The sequence below is a fragment of the Leucoraja erinacea genome, chromosome 4 (assembly GCF_028641065.1).
Source record: "Leucoraja erinacea ecotype New England chromosome 4, Leri_hhj_1, whole genome shotgun sequence".
Lineage (NCBI taxonomy): Eukaryota > Metazoa > Chordata > Chondrichthyes > Rajiformes > Rajidae > Leucoraja > Leucoraja erinaceus.
Genome location: NC_073380.1, coordinates 36,017,722 through 36,038,438, shown reverse-complemented (window position 1 = coordinate 36,038,438; position 20,717 = coordinate 36,017,722). Strand labels below are relative to the sequence as shown.

The following is a 20,717-nucleotide window of genomic DNA, read 5'->3' as shown; positions in this document are numbered from 1 at the left end:
TGTTGTCATTCAATACCATTAGCCATTAGCAAACAACAGACTCACAACCCCGAGGCAGCCTTCATTGTTGCGGGTGACTTCAATCACTCCAACCTGAAGACTGTACTCCCCAAATTCCACCAACATGTATCCTTCCCCACTAGAGTAGACAAGACACCGGACAAAGTCTACACCAACATGGCTGAAGCTTACAAAGCCATCCCCCTCCCCCACCTTGGTCAGTCTGATCACGTCTCATTGTTCCTGCTCCCTAAGTACTCCCCACTCATCAGACGGGTTAAACCAACTGTAAGGACAGTTAAAGTCTGGTCAGAGGAAGCGGACTTCACACTTCAGCAGTGTTTTGGAAACACTGACTGGAAGGCGTTTGCAGCCCAGGCCACCCTTGACTCTCACACGGACATTGATTCCTATACATCCTCTGTTCTGGACTTTATAAACTCCACCATCAATAGTGTCACCTCCCTCAAACAGGTGACCATATACCCGAATCAGAAGCCATGGATGAACAGCGAGGTCAGGCTACTGCTGAAAGCACGGGACACCGCTTTCAGGTCAGGCGATGCTCGAGCCTACAGTTCATCCAGGGCTAACCTGAAGAGGGGCATCAGGAAGGCCAAGCACTGCCATAAGCTCAGGATTGAGGAGCACTTCAACAACAACTCCGACCCCCGACGCATGTGGCAAGGCATCCAGGCCATCACGGACTACAGACCCTCCAACATCACCCCCACATCCAGCGACGCCTCCTTCCTTGAGGAGCTTAATCACTTCTATGGCCGCTTCGACAGGGACAATCTAGAGACAGCCATCAAGGCTGTGCTACCTGCCGATCAACAACCCCTCACACTCACCCCCTACGACGTGTACGTGGCACTGAGTAGGACTAATGCACGTAAGGCTGCTGGCCCTGACGGCATCCCCGGGCGCGTGCTCAGTGCCTGTGCTGCGCAGCTGACAGACGTCTGGACTGACATCTTCAACCTGTCACTTGCCCAAGCAGTTGTCCCCACTTGCCTTAAAGCCACCTCCATCGTGCCAGTGCCAAAACACTCCACTGCGGCAAGCCTCAACGACTTCCGCCCAGTTGCACTTACCCCTATCATCACCAAGTGCTTCGAGAGGCTGGTCCTGGCACACCTCAAAAGCTGCCTACCCCCCACACTGGATCCCTATCAGTTTGCCTACTGCAAGAACAGGAGTACGGAGGATGCCATCTCAACGGCACTTCACTCCGCCCTCTCCCACCTTGACAACAGAGACACTTATGTAAGAATGCTGTTCATCGATTACAGCTCAGCATTCAACACCATTATTCCATCAAAACTGATCACCAAACTCGGTAACCTGGGCATCGACCCCTCCCTCTGCAACTGGATACTGGACTTTCTAACCAACAGACCCCAGTCTGTGAGGTTAGACAAGCACACCTCTTCAACCCTCACCCTGAACACCGGCGTTCCTCAGGGCTGTGTGCTGAGCCCCCTCCTCTACTCCCTCTTCACCTATGACTGCACACCTGTACATGGTACTAACACCATCATCAAGTATGCAGACGATACAACGGTGATTGGCCTCATCAGCAACAACGATGAGCTGGCCTACAGGGAGGAGGTCCGGCACTTAGCAGCATGGTGCGCTGACAACAACCTGGCCCTTAACTCCAAGAAGACCAAGGAGCTCATTGTAGACTTCAGGAAGTCCAGAGGCGGCACGCACACCCCCATCCACATTAACGGGACGGAGGTGGAACGTGTTTCTAGCTTCAGGTTCCTGGGAGTCAACATCTCCGATGACCTCTCTTGGACCCACAATACCTCTACTCTGATCAAGAAGGCTCATCAGCGTCTCTTCTTCCTGAGGAGACTGAAGAAGGTCCATCTGTCTCCTCAGATCCTGGTGAACTTCTACCGCTGCACCATCGAGAGCATCCTTACCAACTGCATCACAGTATGGTATGGCAACTGCTCTGTCTCCGACCGGAAGGCACTGCAGAGGGTGGTGAAAATTGCCCAACGCATCACCGGTTCCACGCTCCCCTCCATTGAGTCTGTCCAAAGCAAGCGCTGTCTGCGGAGGGCGCTCAGCATCGCCAAGGACTGCTCTCACCCCAACCATGGACTGTTTACCCTCCTACCATCCGGGAGGCGCTACAGGTCTCTCCGTTGCCGAACCAGCAGGTCGAGGAACAGCTTCTTTCCGGCGGCTGTCACTCTACTAAACAACGTATCTCGGTGACTGCCAATCACCCCCCCCCCGGACACTTATTATTTATTTTTTATTCAAATCGTTTGCTATGTCGCTCTTCAAGGGAGATGCTAAATGCATTTCGTTGTCTCTGTACTGTACACTGACAATGACAATTAAAATTGAATCTGAATCTGAATCTGAATCTGAATCAATAAGATGGCAACTGATTCAACTTTTCCCTGGGCTCCTGTTTTTCCCACCATCTATCCACCAGCCATCACCCTTCACCCCCACCCCACCCATTCAGTAATTTAGAATAAAGGAGACTTGGAAGCCTTTGGCAAATTGAGATGCTACTGTCTTTATTTTTATTTTTTTTATTTTTACGGAGAGAACAATCTGCGCATGCGCGGTTTAAGTTTTTTTTTTAAGCCGGCCGACTGACTGCCTACCCCGAGTAATTAATCACAGCACATGTCTGGTACATGGATAGGATAGGTTTAGAGGGGTATGAGCCAAATGCAGGCAGGTGGGACTAGTGTAGATGGGACAAGTTGGTCGGTGAGGGCAAGTGGTGCTGAAGGGCCTATTTCCACGCTGTATGACAATTTCAGAACACAACTCATTATAGCTAGTTTCAGTTTATAATCCAATCTAACACATGTCTCACTATACAACTTCCACTTATAAAACACTTTTACAGTTGGAAAACGTGTCATGTGCTTTTGAGGCATTCGTTCAGGGGTCAGCAACCTATGGCCCTACAGTAACACGAAATCATCCGGACCACAGGCGGATTTTTTCCCCCGTAATCATCCGGCCCGCCGAGCATCCCCAACAGCCCCGGGCGCCCTGTGCTCTGGCTGTACCACATCCTGCACAAAGCCATCGGCACGGTCGCGCATCTTCTGTGAACACGTTTAAGACAGAACTGCAGATGCTGGAAAAATCAAAGGTAGACAAAAATGCTGGATAAGCTCAGTGGGGGAGACATGGAAGGATTGCATGAGGCTGTCTCACCTACTGACTTTCTCCAGCATTTTTGTCTACCTTCTGTGAACATGTGATTTCCTGACATCTGGGGCGGGATCCATGTGTACACGTGATAGGTGTGGCCTGCTATCCGTTCACAGACATGCATCCTCCTATACAGAACAAGGTTGCTGACCCCTGCATTAGTTTATGAAACTAGAGATGAAGTAAAGAAAGGTTGGGATTGTTCTAAAAGATGGAAGTTTTAAGAAGGGTCCTGGAACAAGTAGAGGGATTTAAAGAATGGTCTAACAATGGGATCCAAAAGTATGGGACATAACAATTGCAGATTAAAGCTATAAATTGTGGTGTGAAATAGGTTGGAAATTCATAAAAGGCAAGAGATGGAGAAATGCAAAGTTCTCAATGGGTGCAAGGCTGGAGAAGGTTTTAGAGCAAGGGAGTGAGGAAATAAGGCCCAAATACGATTTATACAAGAGTATAAAAATTGTACACAAGGTATTCGGACATGTAGATTATAGATAAATCAACAAAAAGGATCCAGGTGAGCAGGAGTTGGCAAAGGAATAGGATTTCAATAACAGAATTTTGGATGAGCAAAAGGGACCGGAAGACAAAGGGAAATCTGCCCAGAGTATAATTTTACAGCTAGCTATTGAGGTGACAGATATTTCATAATTTTCAATCAGGATGTGTAAATTTTGAATGCAATCAGCTTGAAGTCATTTCTTCTATTTGGGACTTTGCCATTCACAATATGTTGTTGTGGCTCTGATTATTCTCTATATTTAGCGAGGCATTGCTTAACTTTCTTTAGCACTCATTATACAAAGAAAAACCTGTGTTCCATGGAAACCATGGCAATTTTGTCAGTAAATAGTTTATTTACTCACTGAATAAAAATAGTTTATTCAGTGCTTCAGGCGACATAAATCAAGTGCACATTAAAATAAAGTGCCTAATATAAATGCTGAACCTGGCTTATGGGATTCAATCTGTCTCATCATAGACAGCAAGATGTGTTGTACTTCATGTTAGTTTTAATATTTTCTAAACAAACTGTTAACTAAAGATAGAATGCAAATTAAATTACTAAAGCGACAAATGTTTACGCTCATCTAACGTTCCTGCTTTGAAGTCAGGAACATTAAAACAGCAAAATACTGTATTGCCAATCATAGGTGAGAGAGAACAAAGGGATGGACATTAGCTCCAGTAATAGTCTTGGGCCATGCATCATGTCCCATTATTATATATAAATTTAAAAAAAGTTAATTTAAATTCGACAAGGGAAGGTTAAATGGGGCCTCTGATGACTAGAAACTAGTAATGGAATGAGCACATTAGCTGTGCATGAGAAATTTGATGTTTTTCTTGGGCTCACAGCATGTAAGCCACATGCTGACAGCACAGTGACAGACTAGTTTAATTACAACCAATTTAAGTAATCTGTAAGAGTTGCTAAATGCCTTGAGGGTTATGGTGTGCACCCTACAGAATTTAAAGCAATTAACAGCTGGAAACCCAAACACGATACTGCATGCCATAAAAGCAAAATAAAAACTGGAATTGTCAATGATTATCCAATTACGAAGAGTTTCATCAACCCAAAAAATCTCAAAAGATGGATTTATAGAACAAATATGATTTTCTGGAGGAAGGCGACCCTTACCAACAATCGATCAAGTCGTTCTTTATTTAAGGCACCCACTGGTTTCCCGAGGTCACGAAATGTTTCAGAATTTGAAAGATCTGTTTTAAAACAGAAGTTATAGAGTTATGCTATTATATCTGCTCTGGAAAAAAGAGAAAGAGTATTCAATGCAGCCCTCATCCTGACGGCCACATTAAATAATGAACACCAAAAGGTTTTAAGAGGTTATATTCATGTTCAGTGTTGCAAAGGTTGGATTTGGTTATGTTACTGAAGAATTTATGGACCTGTCTCTTGGAGAAGAATTTGTAGAGCAGAAATGTTTCACAAGTCAACCTGCAGGGAGTGAGTGCCTTTGAGGCTGAAAAGGAGCACGTGAATTCCATTGAGGAAAGTTTTCCGAGTCATTTGACTGAATGTCTCATCACCAGAACTTTCAGGCAAACACCCGTAGGTTGCCTGGTTGGTGATGACTTCCGTCTGATCCTTTTTGCATAACTGGAATCTCAATGCCATCAGGTATTTACACGGCACTGTGTTGCATTTGAGACCGTCATCCATCTTCTCCTGGTGTAAGCTTTCTAAACAGGATTGCAGCAGTTTCAATGTTCGTCCTCTTCAGCTGTGTAACACAGACCTATGTTCTGCAGGCTGTTCCCATAGACATAGAGTGAGACAAATATCAAATTTGTAAAGGATGTGCCTTGGTCTACCCAAAATTGTTTGTTTTCTTGCACAATCATCAACGGCAGTATTGCTGCATTGAATACGCAAGAGTATGTGTGGTGGGATAAACAGACGCCTGATGCATTGCTACAAAGCTATGGGGAAGATCACAACAAAGGGCCTCCCATTGCATACTGAGGGACTGGACCTGTGTAAACGTTCCTGGACCTATTGCTCATAGAACATTTATGAAAGAAAAATTGTCCATGCTATCAGGTAAAAATGAAGCAAATGGAATGGTATGTCTTCTGCTGTGAATGGTGACAGAAGGAAGTGCTAAGTTTGTTTAATTTACAAATTTTACAAACACAGTACAGTTACAATTACCTAATTCTGAAGAAGTGTAATCAGCTATGATCCAAGGAAAGACAGGATACTGAGATAAATCATTACAGCTGCGGTCAGCCAGATTATTGAGGTGCAGCAGATACTCATAATTTGAGAGATGTCCTCTTTGCCACTGTAGCATATAGCTTTCAGCTGTCTGTTCAGTAATGTGATTTTCTGTAGAACAAAATGTTAATGGAAAACAAGTTAGATACTTCCAAAATATAATTAAAAACCAGTTCCTTTAAGGGAATTATTTCTGTATTGGAGTGATACAGTGTGGAAACAGGCCCTTCAGCCCAACTTGACCACACCGGCCAACAACGTCTCAGCTACACTATTCCCACTTGCCTGCATTTGGTCCATATCCCTCCAAACCTGTCCTATCCATTAACCTGTCTAACTGCTTCTTAAACGATGAGATAGTCCCAGCCTCAACTACCTCCTCTGCAGCTTGTTCCATACACCCACCACCCTTTGTGTGAAAAAGCCCCCCCTCTAATTCCTATTAAATCTTTTCCCCTTCACCTTGAACCTATGTTCTCTGGTCCTCGATTCCCCTACTTTGGGCAAGAGACTCTGTGCATTTACCCGATCTATTCCTCTCATGATTTTGTACACCTCAATAAGATCGCCCCTCATCCTCCTGCGCTCCAAGGAATAGAGACCCAGCCTACTCAACCTCTCCCTATAGCTCACACCTTCTAGTCCTGGCAACATCCTTGTAAATCTTTTCTGAACCCTTTCAAGCTTGACAATAACATGGTGCCCATGTTAATAACATGGTTCCTATAACATGGTGCCCAGAACTGAACACAATAGTCTAATGCGGTTTCACCAACGTCTTATACAATTGCAACATGACCACCCAACTTCTATACCCAATACTCTGACTGACGAAGGCCAATGTGCCAAAAGCCTTTTTGACCAGCCTTTTATCTACCCGACTCAACTAATTATTTTAAATTATATGCAATTTGGAGACAAAAATGAATGAAAACCATTATTTGTTTTAAATTTGAACATATTTACACTTAATCTCAGTTTGCTTCTGGTACATTTTTAGTAATTTGACTTTAGCTATTATCTATTCTACTCTTTATTTCTGTCACGAGGTTAAGTACTCCAAAGTACAAATAACAAAGTGTTGTAAATCTGCAATAAAAATTCCAAATGTTGAAAATGCTTAGCAGATCAGGCAATAAATATAGAGGGAGAAACAAAATTAATATGTTAGGTCCTTCCCATCAGCTGCCAGCAATGAGCATAGACATGACTATCTGGGTTAGAGTAATTACAGCAAGTCTGCATACAGTGGAGCTATTCATTAACTTTCAGCAATCAATACTGAGCATCAATTCAGCTACAATACTGTGCAGTGCAACATTTAACAATTTCTTTATACCAGCTGCCCTAAATGACCATGAACAGTTTAGTTTAGTTTTTAGATACAGCACAAAAACAGGCCCTTCGGCCCAGCAAGACCACGGCGTCCAGTGATCCCTGCACATCAACACTATCCTGCACACACTAGGGACAACTAATAATTTTACCAAGCCTATTAACCTACAAACCTGTACGTCTTTGGTGTGAAAACCAGAGCACCCGGAGAAAATCCACGCAGGTCATGGGGAGAATGTACAAACTCCGTACAGGCAGCACCCGTAATCAGGATCCAACCAGGGTATATGGCGTTCTAACGCTATGCCACTGTGCTGCCCTCAACAGTGTTTATACAAAGAGTTAGGTTTCCATGATTATTTTTGTAACAAGATGTCACATTTGACAAATCATACTAAAGTACAAATTCAATGTACCAAATTCATTTGCTATGCTATAATAACTTATTATACTTATTTATTTAAAATAGCATTCATATGCAAAAAGACTATAGCACAGTCTAAGGATGACTATCACTTGAATTATGATTTTTAATTTGAAAATTGTGCCCAGTTTTCTCGTAGATTTGGAAGAAAACTGGTCAGAATTTCTTCCTTCTGCATTGATATCTATATTCAACAATTAAGTGGAAAAATGCATAGCAAATTTGGAATCAACTGACCTAAAAATGTTGCAATATAGTAATAGAGTTCATCACGGTCTTTGGAGTTGTAAAATTTCAAGTAGATATCAGAACAAAGATCATTTTCTGTGCAAAATATCTCAAGACCCTAAAGGAAAAACAGATTGAAGTGGGGGAAAAAAATTAGTTAACTTTCATTATATTAAAACTCTCAATCTACCCATATGCACCAAATTTAGTGGTACAGAGGGGGAAACAGGCACACCAAACCCATGCCAGCCATTGATCTGCCACTCACACTAGTTCCATGTTGTCCACCTTCCTCATCCACTCCATACACATAAGGGACAATTTACTCCAAACCCCTATGACTTGGGATTGTGGAAGGAGACTGGAACACCTGGAGGAAACCCAGACGATCATAAGGAGAACATGCAAACTCCACACAGACAGCACCCAAGGTCAGGATTGAACCTGGGTCTCTGGCCTTTTGAGGCACAGAACGACCAACTATGTTGCAATGTTGACTCAATATTCTATAACTTCCACCGACCTGGTGAAGTCAGAGTATTGGCCTCCTATAAGATGTCCATCTCACTCTACTATCAATGATATAAGAAATATATTACATTGAGTGACCACTCCATGTTTTCCAATCTTTAAATATATTTTGATGCACACCAAGTGTAACGTTCCAAAATGAGCCAAAATCAATCAAATAAATTCAATTAACATTCAATTACTCACCAAAGGTTTTAATCCATGACGTCGTTTGTAAATGCGCCTCACGTCGTGCAACATTATTCGTACCACTGTCTCCTAAAATACATAATGGAGTAATAATACAAAGTTTGTTGGGCATTTAGAATTGGGTAATTGTATCAGGGGAAAAAAATACGGGTCTCTTGTACCTGGAAGATCTTTGCTCGAAAGACTTATTTCTTTGATACCTTACCACAATAAAAGTTTAATCGTCCCAACATTATTGACAAATGCACATCACACATACTTTGTGGTGTGAAGTATGTGAGATGGTGCAAACCTGCTGTGAGCACAAGTACCACCCATAAAATGTACAGGCCATGCCTGCAGCATCTTCCAAATCCATGGCCTCTACTACTAAGGACAATGCAACAGGCACACGTTTCCCCCTAAGTTACACATTATCTGAGAGGGAAATATACTATTCACTGCTATGATAGTGCCTTCCTGTGAAAAACCACAGCTGCTCAAGGAAACAGCTCAACACTACATTTAAGACCAGTAAAGAATGAACAATAAATGCTGGCCTTGCCAGTAATCCCCAGGCTTTCAAACAAATTTAAAATAACATATTGCAATCATTCTCAATTATGCATGATAGGATTCTACTCAGTTTGTCAAATATTTTAAAAAAAATTACACCACACATATAATTCTGGAACTTTAGTAGAAAATGAATTTCTTTAAACACGTGAAATGAAACAGATGGCCGTGTTCATTAAATGTAACGACGTGAATTCCTTGCAGAGTAAACTGCATAACCTGAAACATAATACTGTGAATAAGTACTATTGTAGTTACTCCTTATTCAGCACCATTTCAGGACCTTATGAAAATGTCACTCTCATAAACACAGCTAAATATCCCTGACCCATTTTTCAATTATTACAAAATTAATTGGTTATTGGAAAATGTAATTCTGAAATTGTTACAAGCGAATCAGTACAAGTGAATTTTATAAAAAGGACAAATAATTACAATAAATCCAAATTATAATTCCAATGGGTACATTTACGACAGATTTAAAACAATATACTGCAAAGCAATAGTTAACTGGACAAGGCCATTGCCATGGTAATAAATTGGCTCCGTTTGGTTTGGATAATGTGTGCCAGGTACTTCAAATGCTGCATCAGCTGCTACTGATTAAATCTGGCGTTTTTGGTCTGCATGACATAAGAATTGCTCTACCAGACAGAAATAAACATGTTACAATTTTTCTAAGACAGCAAAAAAAAGGGTTAAAAGATTATATGCATGACATCAAGAATTGAGGAATCAATCAGATTATAAACAAAGTATTAAATGCAAAAAGTATGCAACTTACTGGATAGCTATTCAGAGGCTGGAAATACAAGTTTTGATCTGTGATGCAGACATGCCCTGGGTTAGATACCAAAGGGGTGACCATTTCAGCCTCACATTCCATGTGTGGCCTTTCAGTAACACTTTGGAATCTATAACAGACTGATTGGTCAAAAAGAGGAAAGGGAACAATACAAGCCGAAAAAGTAATGTTTAATAACAAAATAAAACATAAGTTATACAATAGACAGCTCCCATCCTGCGTTTGGACTGTTCGACCTGCTGCCCTCTGGAAGTCGCTATAGGTGCATCAAATCCAGGACAAACAGACTCAGGAATAGTTGCTTTCCGAGAATTATATCTACCATAAATTCAAATTCACACATGCACTGACTACACCGCCCAACACGGACTTCCATCTGTATATATGTATATATGATATATGTATATATGTCCCCCCCCCCATCTCCCTTCTGTTTTTTGTTTTTTTTCTGTTTCTTGTTTTTTTGTGCTAAATTGTATGTATGCACTGAGTACGAGCAGCTTTCAGTTTCACTGTACATGTATAGTGACAATAAATGGCATATATATATACGAATCATAAAACTGTTATCGCGATCTTTGAACTTTTGTCCTCTTTACATTTTCCAGATGTTTTGGGAGAATGTATTCTAAAATTGATTTGGCTAAAGTTTATGGAGGATACAAAATTGGAGCACAGTCAAGGGATCACCAAAGTAATCGAGTTTAAAGTGAACAAAAGGGATAACTGTTTCATCAACAGAAGAGCCAAAGTGAGGTAGATGGAAGTTAATGATCTAGATGGAAATTGTAACATGACATTCACAGTTTTGTTCAAGGTCAAACACCAAACTTGATTGAGGGTTATAGCTCAGGGTTTAATTAAGGCAAGAGATTGGAGTACGTGCGACCAAACCCATCAACATCAGTTCTCCAAACAGATAAGGAAAAAGGAGGAAGTTTTATTCTGTTCAAGAAGGAACTGCAGATGCTGGAAGATCGAAGGTACACAAAAATGCTGGAGAAACTCAGCGGGTGCAGCAGCATCTATGGAGCGAAGGAAATGGGCGACGTTTCGGGCCGAAACCCTTCTTCAGACTGGATAATTAATTCTTTAATGCTTTCAAATTCCTATCATCTTCAAACGTTTCATAAAATGCTATGATCAAGTATTTCCTGCTTGAAAAAAGCTCCATTAGAATCAGTAACTATGCTTTAGTAGACAATTTCAATTTCTATTATTTAATTGCACTTCCGCTAGTAAAGCATTTGTAATAAAATAACTGCCCAATAACTATGGCGAGTCTAATACACTCAGCAAATAGGCACAGTACTGCTACAATGTAGCTGCCCCAGCACCAATAACACTGCTGTGTGGAGTTTGCACATTCGTCCTTTGACTAGATAAGTCTCCTGGGTGCTCCAGTTTCCTTCCAAATCCTGAAACGGAGTTAATTGGCTACTGTAACAAACTCCTAGTATAGGAGGCCAATGTGAAGATTGGGTAAGCATGAATGGGAATGAGAGGGAGAATAGATTGCAGGGAAGTAGAAGATGGGATTGATGGGATTGTTCTGAGACCGTTCTGAATTGGCCAAAAAAGCCTCCTGCAATAAAGTAATAACTAAAGATAAAAATATGAAACAATGTTAGAACATACTGTTCAAGAGTTACTTCACTAAAAAACTGAAAAATCTCATTCCAATCCTGCATTTTTCAGTACAAAACTACATTCAGTAGATATAATAAGAAAGAACATTACACATCTCGTGTACTTAACATATAATACCTGTTTTTATCAAATGAAGTTCGAGCCAATCGAGACTGCAAAATGGCTGTGACCTATGGGAAGATGGGGGACAGAGAAAGAAAATAAGGAAAACTTCATACATATTGAAAATATCGCTAAATATTTTAATTTTAATTAAATGAAACAATAAGGAATGGTCTAATTTTACAGTTTTAGTAAAACAAAAGCACATGCAGTTAAATCTTAATGTGATCTCTGACCATTTCACCTTTTCCATCAGGTGTTAGTTCAAGATCTTTAGCTTTTAACTACAACAGAATCATCGTGGAAGGTAGACACAAATTGCTGGAATAACAGCGGGACAGGCAGCATCTCCGGAGAGAAGGAATACAGGTGCACAACCTTTTATCCGAAGTTCCAAATAATGAAAAGCTCCAAATAGCGGACATTTTTTCGGTCCTTGAAGAAAGGTCCTTGAAGACGTTCACCGAGGGCGGCCCGCAGAGGTGATAGCGGAACCCCCGGTCGGTCCTCGAAGAAAGGGGAACTAAATCCCCATTCATAAAAGAGAAAGTGAGGGTATATTGCGCGGGAGAGTTAATAATTGACAATCTGCTGCTGCCTTCCCGCTGAGTTAAAATGTTCCCACGGTAGACTCACGATACACAGTGTATCGTGAGTCTTGCGTGGGAACTTTTTAACTCAGCGGGAAGGCAGCAGCAGATTGTCGCTCCCTTCAGTTTCACCCCACCTACACCCCACCTACACCCCTCTGCTTCCCGGCCATGTGTGTGACCCCTTCCCTCCCCTCTCCAGCTCCCCGCCCATTGCACCGGCGCGGGGGCTTTGCACTGTCTTCGCGTCGGCGATGCCAGCAGGTCAGTGCCAGTCACCGGAGACGTCAGGACCAACGGGACACCGACCCCCAGGCCCACTGCAAGCACGGAGATCCCAGAGACCCACAGCCAGCAGCAGCCCAGCCCTGTTCCAACTCCAGAGGAACACGCTCCCCGTAGGGACAGAAGCTGATGGTGTGCAATGTACGTCTTGGTCTTGGGGTTGCGGATGAGGGGGCGCAGCTCGGGCTGTGACGTCTCCGGCCACCCCCCTGTACAGGAGCTGAGACTGGGAACTGTGGGGTTGTTTGCAGTTGCAGAGGGAGGGGGCAAGGGCGGTATAGTTCCCAGTCTCAGCTCCATTCCAGGGGAGTGGCCGGAGACGTCAGGACCAACGGGGCACCGACTGCAAGCACGGAGATCCCAGAGACTCACAGCCAGCAGCAACTCTAGCCCAGCATCGCTCCAACTCCAGAGGAACCCGGGTTGCGGATGAGGGGGCGCAGCTCGGGCTGTGGGCGAACTGCCACTTGTTGCTGTAGCGGCCCTTCGGGGTGCGGGTTCCTGTTGGTCCTGACGTCTCCGGCCACCCCCCTGGACCGGAGCTGAGAGACTTCAGGACCACCAGAAGCCGCTCCCCGATGGGCCGCTACAGCGACAAGTGGCAGTTTGCCCACAGCCCGAGCTGCGCCCCCTCATCGGGACACCGACCTCCAGGCCCACTGCAAGCACGGAGATCCCAGATCAGCAACTCCAGCCCAGCCCCGCTCCAACTCCAGAGGAACACGCTCCCCGTAGGGGCAGAAGCTGATGGTGTGCAAGGTACGTCTTGTTCTTGGGGGGGCACAGCTCAGGCTGTGGGCGAACTGCCACTTGTCGCCGTAGCGGCCCATCGGGGAGCGGATTCCTCTGGAGTTGGAGGGACAGGGAGACACAGCGGCTTTTGAGAATGGTGGGCAATCACTTCCAAAGTTCTGCCCACACAGTCAGTACACCTCTCCTACACTTGTCTCCCGCACTAAGATCATCTCGCAGAGAATGATCCCAGCCTAACCCTCCCTATTCTCTCCTATTCTGCAAGAAAAAACTACATTGAAGACTCAAACTCGCGATCGAGTAACTGCCGGGATCTAGGCGCAAACTCGCGATCTTGCGGATATGAGCCGAGCACTCTACCACTGAGCCAGCCGTTAAAATCTACGCTAAAAATCTTCCATTCCGAAAGCCGAAAAATTCTGAATTACGAAAAGTGTCTGGTCCCAAGGCTTTCGGATAAAAGGTTGTGCACCCGTATGTGACGTTTCGGGTCGAGACCCTTCTTCAGGAATCATCATTGAGATTGAACAGCAACCTCATTGAAGAATTTTCCACAAGCAAAACAAGTGAAAAAAACATTTTAAACAGGTTTAATTACAAACCAGGAAAGGAAATTATGATTTACATACTCATTCAGAGCTAAACAGGTTTGTCAAATACTAGATACAGCCTAAAAACTATATTAAAACCAACCTCAAGTAAAACAACACTTTTGTAGAGGTCTAACAGCTCATAAATCCTTTAAAGTTTTGTCCAGATCACTGATTTCTGTAGGTCATGCTAAAGGTGGTTACAAAAGAGCAAACTGTTCATAGAAGCATGAAATTACTGACAGGGGCTTCTGGATTTCGATGAGCCTTTGACATTATTTTTTGAAAACAGTCCTTTGGGATTGAGGATGACTTGCTTTGCTTTTACTCCAGTTTTGAGAATTCCTAGGTGACCGATGATGTCAATGTGGGAATTGCAAAGCTTTGTTTATTTTTACCAATGAGGTTGGAGATGCCTGACTGGGTGGTTATGTGCTCCCAATGTATAAATCCAAGGTTCACATTACTGTCTCAAGTACTCTTACACTTTGAGCAGTCATAGGCTGGGGTTTCTCAAGAGTCAGTGGGCTGGTGTATTTTACATGGACATTTTAAGCTTTACCTCATTCTGGGTATCTCTTTCCATAATGAACTCAGTTTAAATAAGAGCCTTCGTTATTTCTTCTATTTTAAATTACAGGCTCTGTTGTTTTACACTGCAAATTCCAAGTCACTGTGAAAAGGAAGTTTTTTTTTCCTCCCACACACTTTACTAAAATTTACAATCACACATACATTTATTATATTTCCAACTGAACACAAATGTAATGATCAATTTAAGAATTCATGTTCATTTGAATTGGTTTGCTGTTGAGATTCCCAACAGCTTGCTATCCACATCTTGCATGTTAAGTTCACCTGAACAGAGCTAAAAATAAGGTTAAACATTTTTTTTAAATGCACAAATCCCTTACCATTGCAATTTGGTCTGCCAGTTTATCCAACTGAGAAGCTCTGTGAAGCTATGAAAAGACAATTATCAATTTTAGAAGATTCATTTTACAAGAAATCACAATGTAAACTTTAAAAAAAAAAAAATTGTTAAGAATAAGAAAATTGTTTCAAAGATTTAGCAACACTTGCTAATCGTCATCACTTGGAGCTTATCCGTAAGAGGATTTTGCTTTTGCCAGATTCTTTCAATCATTATGCTTTGGTGCTTTCATGTGTCTCATTAAGAGCAAGGTTCTGAAGGGAACTTTTTGATTGTCTACGCATTTATTTCTGGGTCCGACTAATGTTGATCATAATCTGGAGGTCAATGGTCTACTAAAGCCAAAGTTGGAGAGGTGCTTGAAGCCTCCACATAAAGAGTACTAGACATAGTGGGACCCGTTGGGTCCCATATTCACATGGGAGGGATGGTCCCCCAACGCAATATTCCACCTCTCCACCATTTCCAATATTGGTGACCAGTGAGGGGGGGGGCTTTCTGGAGCGCTAGTATGAGTGTTGCGGGCCGAAGGTACTGGTGTCTAGAGGGCTAGTATGAACATTGTGGGCCGATTGGATTCTTGGGCTGGCAGCTCAGTCACTCGGGCCTGGTGGGCTGGCAGCTCAGTCACTCGGGCCTAGTGGGCTGGCAGCTCAGTTACTCGGGGCTGGTAGATCAGTCACTCTTGGCTGGTTGGCTGACAGTTCACTCACGGCTATTCCTTGAAATTTCATTTCAGGCAGAGTGCAGGCCACCAAATTCAATTTCATAACATTTCAAGCAGAGTGCAGGCCAGCAAATTGTCAAACAACTCATTACATTTTCATTAAGGGCTAACAAATCATTTATTGCAAGCACATTGCAGACTCGCAGTTCAGATGATTCACAGCTTAGAATCACAGTTGTGAACTCTCCCTCACGATCTTCCAGAGTGACTGACTCACGTCTAGGCATCTGGGGTTTTATAGTCCTGCCCCCCCCCCCCCCCCCCCGGAAAGGGGCGTTACCTTCATTGTGGTGATTGACAGTTGAGAAGACCAATCAGCTGATCTCTAGATTTTTTTTAACACTCAAAACCTTTTTATTTTTCATCGATTGGAAAAATCCTCGAGGCTGTCTTAGCGGAGGAGGACTGTGAGCAACATGGCCAGAAATCATAGCCATATATGGTAGTGTTTATTCTAAAATCAATATACAGCACAGACAGGAAGTGGTCAAGATGAGACATTTAATAGCAATGTTACAAAATTTTGAGATTTAAAAAATCAAAGTCTGCAATTTATCCCATCAGATAAAGCATAAAAAGAAGTTTAATTTGACATCTAATTCACTTTCATATCTTCAGTATTAAAAACGTTATGGCCCCTTTCATATTCGGAAATTAGCATCTTGTTCCCTTGTAGCGGCACCATACGTGGTGAATAAAGGCGAGACGTCAGGCCGGTTCAAAGAGTCATTTATTCAGTGGTGACACGTTAGGTGGTGCGCTAACTATAATACAATGTTGCTGTAGCTGAGCGAGGTTGTTATCTCGGGCTCAGCTACCTGTTGACTTCTCAAGGTCTCGCGGTGAGAGACCTTTAGTACCAGGGCACTCCCTCTAGCCCATGACGTCACGTGCCCACCCTCATATCTCCTGACGAGGTTTTGAGCATGAGTGGCCCGTGTTTAGGCTCACGCCACAGGACCCCCCAGAACCGGAGGAAGGAATAGAATGGCCGAGGGCGGCTCCTGCATGTGGGTTGGGGACGCCCCGAGCGAGAGTCGGGACGGGGGCTCCACGGGCGCAGTGACGCTCTGCATGGGCGATCCTGAAGTACCGAGGGGTGCGAGAGGACCGATGCAGAAGCCGCCGGACAGAAGAGACACAGTCGCATCTCCTCGACCAACGAAGGGAGAGTGTCCTTCAGTTAGTTAATGGAAAGGATACTTAAGAGATAATATATATAAGCATCTGGATAAACAGGGTCTGATTAGGAACAGTCAACATGGATTTGTGCCTGGAAGGTCATGTTTGACTAATCTTCTTGAATTTTTTGAAGAGGTTACTCGGGAAATTGATGAGGGTAAAGCAGTGGATGTTGTATATATAGACTTCAGTAAGGCCTTTGACAAGGTTCGTCACGGAAGGTTGGTTAAGAAGGTTCAATTGTTGGGTATTAATGGTGGAGTAGCAAGATGGATTCAACAGTGGCTGAATGGGAGATGCCAGAGAGTAATGGTGGATGGTTGTTTGTCAGGTTGGAGGCCAGTGACTAGTGGGGTGCCACAGGGATCTGTGTTGGGTCCACTGTTGTTTGTCATGTACATCAATGATTGGATGATGGTGTGGTAAATTGGATTAGTAAGTATGTAGATGATACTAAGATAGGTGGGGTTGTGGATAATGAAATAGATTTTCAAAGTCTACAGAGAGATTTATGCTAGTTGGAAGAGTGGGCTGACAAATGGCAGATGGAGTTTAATGCTGATAAGTGTGAGGTGCTACATATTGGCAGGACAAATCAAAATAGGACGTACATGGTAAATGGTAGGGAATTGAAGAATGCAGGTGAACAGATGGATCTGGGAATAACTGTGCACAATTCCCTGAAAGTGGAATCTCATGTAGATAGGGTGGTAAAGAAAGATTTTGGTGTGCTGGCCTTTATAAATCAGAGCATTGAGTATAGACGTTGGGATGTAATGTTAAAATTGTACAAGGCATTGGTGAGGTCAATTCTGGAGTATGGTGTACAATTTTGGTCGCCTAATTATAGGAAGGATGTCAACAAAATAGAGAGAGTACAGAGGAGATGTACTAGAATGTTGCTTGGGTTTCAGCAACTAAGTTACAGAGAAAGGTTGAACAAGTTAGGGCTTTATTCTTTGGAACACAGAAGGTTAAGGGGGGGGACTTGATAGAGGTCTTTAAAATGATGAGAGGGATAGACAGAGTTGACGTGGATAAGCTTTTCCTACTGAGAGTAGGGAAGATTCAAACAAGGGGACATGAGAATTAAGGGACAGAAGTTTAGGGGTAACATGAAGGGGAACTTCTTTACTCAGAGAGTGGTGGCTGTGTGGAATGAGCTTCCAGTGAAGGTGGTGGAGTCAGGTTCGTTTTTATCATTTAAAAATAAATTGGATAGTTACATGGACGGGAAAGGAATGGAGGGTTATGGTCTGCGCGCAGGTATATGGGACTAGGGGAGAATACGTGTTCGGCACGGACTAGAAGGGTCGAGATGGCCTGTTTCCGTGCTGTAATTGTTATATGGTCCTGTGAAAACGGCCCCCAGCTACGATGAGGGGAAAAAAAAAAGATAAAATAAACAAAACAATTCCTAAACCGGGCGTGGAAAAGCAGTGAACACAAAATGAACAGTGACAAGACAAATTACAGTGCAATCCGTGTCCAAAGTTCAAATTGTCCATAGTGCAGTATAGTGTTGCAGTAACAGCCTCTGGCCTGAATGTGGCGCTGCAACCGGTACTCAGGCTGCAGTGACGCCATCCGGCCGGAAGGTGGCGCTGTGGACGGTAAGTTTGTGAGTTCAAGTTTCTCTTCTGGCCGGCCGCGGCGGCCATGTTCGTAGTCGCGCAGCCGCTTGTTTCAGGCAGCCGCGGTGGCCATTTTGCCGGCCAGTTGAAGCTGACTTCGCCAGCGGTTGAATCCCTGGGCCGGACAGGCAGCCAGCACCCAGGGACCTTCAGAGTCCATGCCGGTGAGGTGAAGAAGGGCATCTTCAGCAGGCGCCCCAGGTAAGCCCGAGCTATTCGGTGGCTAGGCCGTGGGCAGCGGCCAGCCTGTTGCGGTGCCGGGTCTGCCGGTGAGGTGCAGGGTGTGGAGCCGTGGCCGCGGCGAGGCCTGTTGCAGTGCCGGGTCTGCAGCCGTGTCCACGATGAGGCCCGGTGCGGTGCAGGTGAGGTGAGGCCGGGGCAGGGCCTGGAGCCGTGTCTGCGGGGAGGCCTGGTGCGGTGCAGGGTATGGGCCTAACCCGTTGTCGGGAGCGGGAGAACGGCAGGTACTCTCTCTCTGCTCCCAGGGCCGTCGGGCTTGCTTCGGCGTTGCTCTGTGTGTGGGCAGGAGGCTGCTAAGCTTACAGCTCCTGCAGCAGCTGGTGGAGCAGCGACGGCTGGTAATACCTCTCCGCTCTGGTGGTCGGCTCTGGGCAGGTCATGCGGGGGAGCTCGGCGGCCGTCACACAAGGCCGCCTGCCCCGTTGCCGGGAGCGGGAGCGGGAGAGCGGAAGCAGCGGCGGCTTCTCAGCTCCGGTGAGCAGCAGCTGTGGGGAAGCGCCGGCATACCTCACTGTAGGGCCGGGTTGGCTGCAGCGTCGTTCTGCAAGGCTGGGCAGCCGGCTGCAGACATCAGGTCTCCCGAGGCTGCGTACTTCAGTAGAGTCCAAATTTCAATTCAGACAGTCGGGGGTCACCAGTGTAGCGGCACCATACGTGGTGAATAAAGGTGAGACGTCAGGCCGCTGCTATGCTATTACTAAGAGTAATTTATTCAGTGGTGACACGTTAGGTGGTGCACTAACTATAATACAATGTTGCTGTAGCTGAGCGAGGTTGTTATCTCGGGCTCAGCTACCTGTTGACTTCTCAAGGTCTCGCGGTGAGAGACCTTTAGTACCAGGACACTCCCTCTAGCCCATGACGTCACGTGCCCGCCCTCGTATCTCCTGACGAGGGTTCGAGCATGAGTGGCCCGTGTTTAGGCTGACGCCCCACCCTATTGATTTTCCATTGACAACACAAAAGCTGTGATCAAGGACAGTGAAATGGCCATAACATTATTAAAAATTAAGAGTACTGAAAGAAATTTTCAGTTATTATAGATTGAAGCATTCTGAAACAAATATTAAACAATCTTACTTGGGTGACATGAAATTAAAGCATATAATTAGTTAGTTACCCAATTGTAGCTAATTCCAAAATTCAATTACTAGATCTAAACATCTATCCATTTCTTAAGGAAAGCCTAACATTTTTAAATAGCCTAAGTGTCCAAAGAAGATTCACACAAGAACACAATATAACATGACTTTTAAATCTCATTGACATTAATTTATAGGCCAAATGGAAGGGATTTAGTGTTCAATTGCTGTAAATAAATGGCCATTTAAATCAGCTTGCAAGTTGGATTCTGTGGAACGCGCTGGTTTGGAACGCTGCCATTGCGGTGAATTAGAAGTCCATATGGCATGAAAAACAGTGCGGGATTGAATGGTCCCCCAAGTCAGCTACTCTCAACATAATTTTGTATAAAGGGATCTTAAGAAGCCCTTTTTAATGTAAAAATAAACAACCTACCTTGCCTTGTCCCCTACATGAGATGAGTCCCGTTGTCGGGGTTCGCGGCTTTAGAGGATGATTTTTAATCTACTCTAACAAATAAATAACTCAATTTAGTTTAAAAATACCTGCAGCGAACAAATTTCGCAGCGTTTTTTCGTCAGCAACTAAGTAGGCTGAACAACATCGATTTCAACAGTCTAGAGAAAATCGCGTTTTAAACCCGCCCCCCTCTCAAAGGCGCCAAAGTCGCGCACACGGGCAGCGGCAGAACTGCAGCACCGCTGAAGGTAAGTTTTGCAACATACCTACTTTTAGTTATATAGACGTAATGATTGATTCGGTGGTTAATCAGATTGGGTATTTCATTTGGGATTTGTCTAAAACCTTAACTTTTAACAAAATTCCAAGGATTTATAATGATATCCAATAAATCACTTGTTCATTATTGAGGTGCACAACTAATTTCTGAGCAGTGCTATTAACATTATTAACAGAAAAAAAAAA

The 20,717-nt window shown here is 44.0% G+C and overlaps 1 protein-coding gene across 1 annotated transcript in view; it reads right to left on the bottom strand.

Annotated features, from left to right (window-relative positions):
* nsmaf (neutral sphingomyelinase (N-SMase) activation associated factor) overlaps positions 1-20,717 on the bottom strand; it is a 95,964-nt gene that overhangs the window by 53,882 nt on the left and 21,365 nt on the right. Inside the window, exons 8-14 of the mRNA XM_055634019.1 lie at positions 14,908-14,955; positions 11,791-11,843; positions 10,003-10,132; positions 8,661-8,732; positions 7,953-8,061; positions 5,891-6,067; positions 4,856-4,935 (exon numbers count right to left, since the gene is read on the bottom strand). Of these exons, the coding sequence (XP_055489994.1) occupies positions 4,856-4,935; positions 5,891-6,067; positions 7,953-8,061; positions 8,661-8,732; positions 10,003-10,132; positions 11,791-11,843; positions 14,908-14,955 (669 nt within the window). The remainder of the gene's footprint in view (positions 1-4,855; positions 4,936-5,890; positions 6,068-7,952; positions 8,062-8,660; positions 8,733-10,002; positions 10,133-11,790; positions 11,844-14,907; positions 14,956-20,717) is intronic.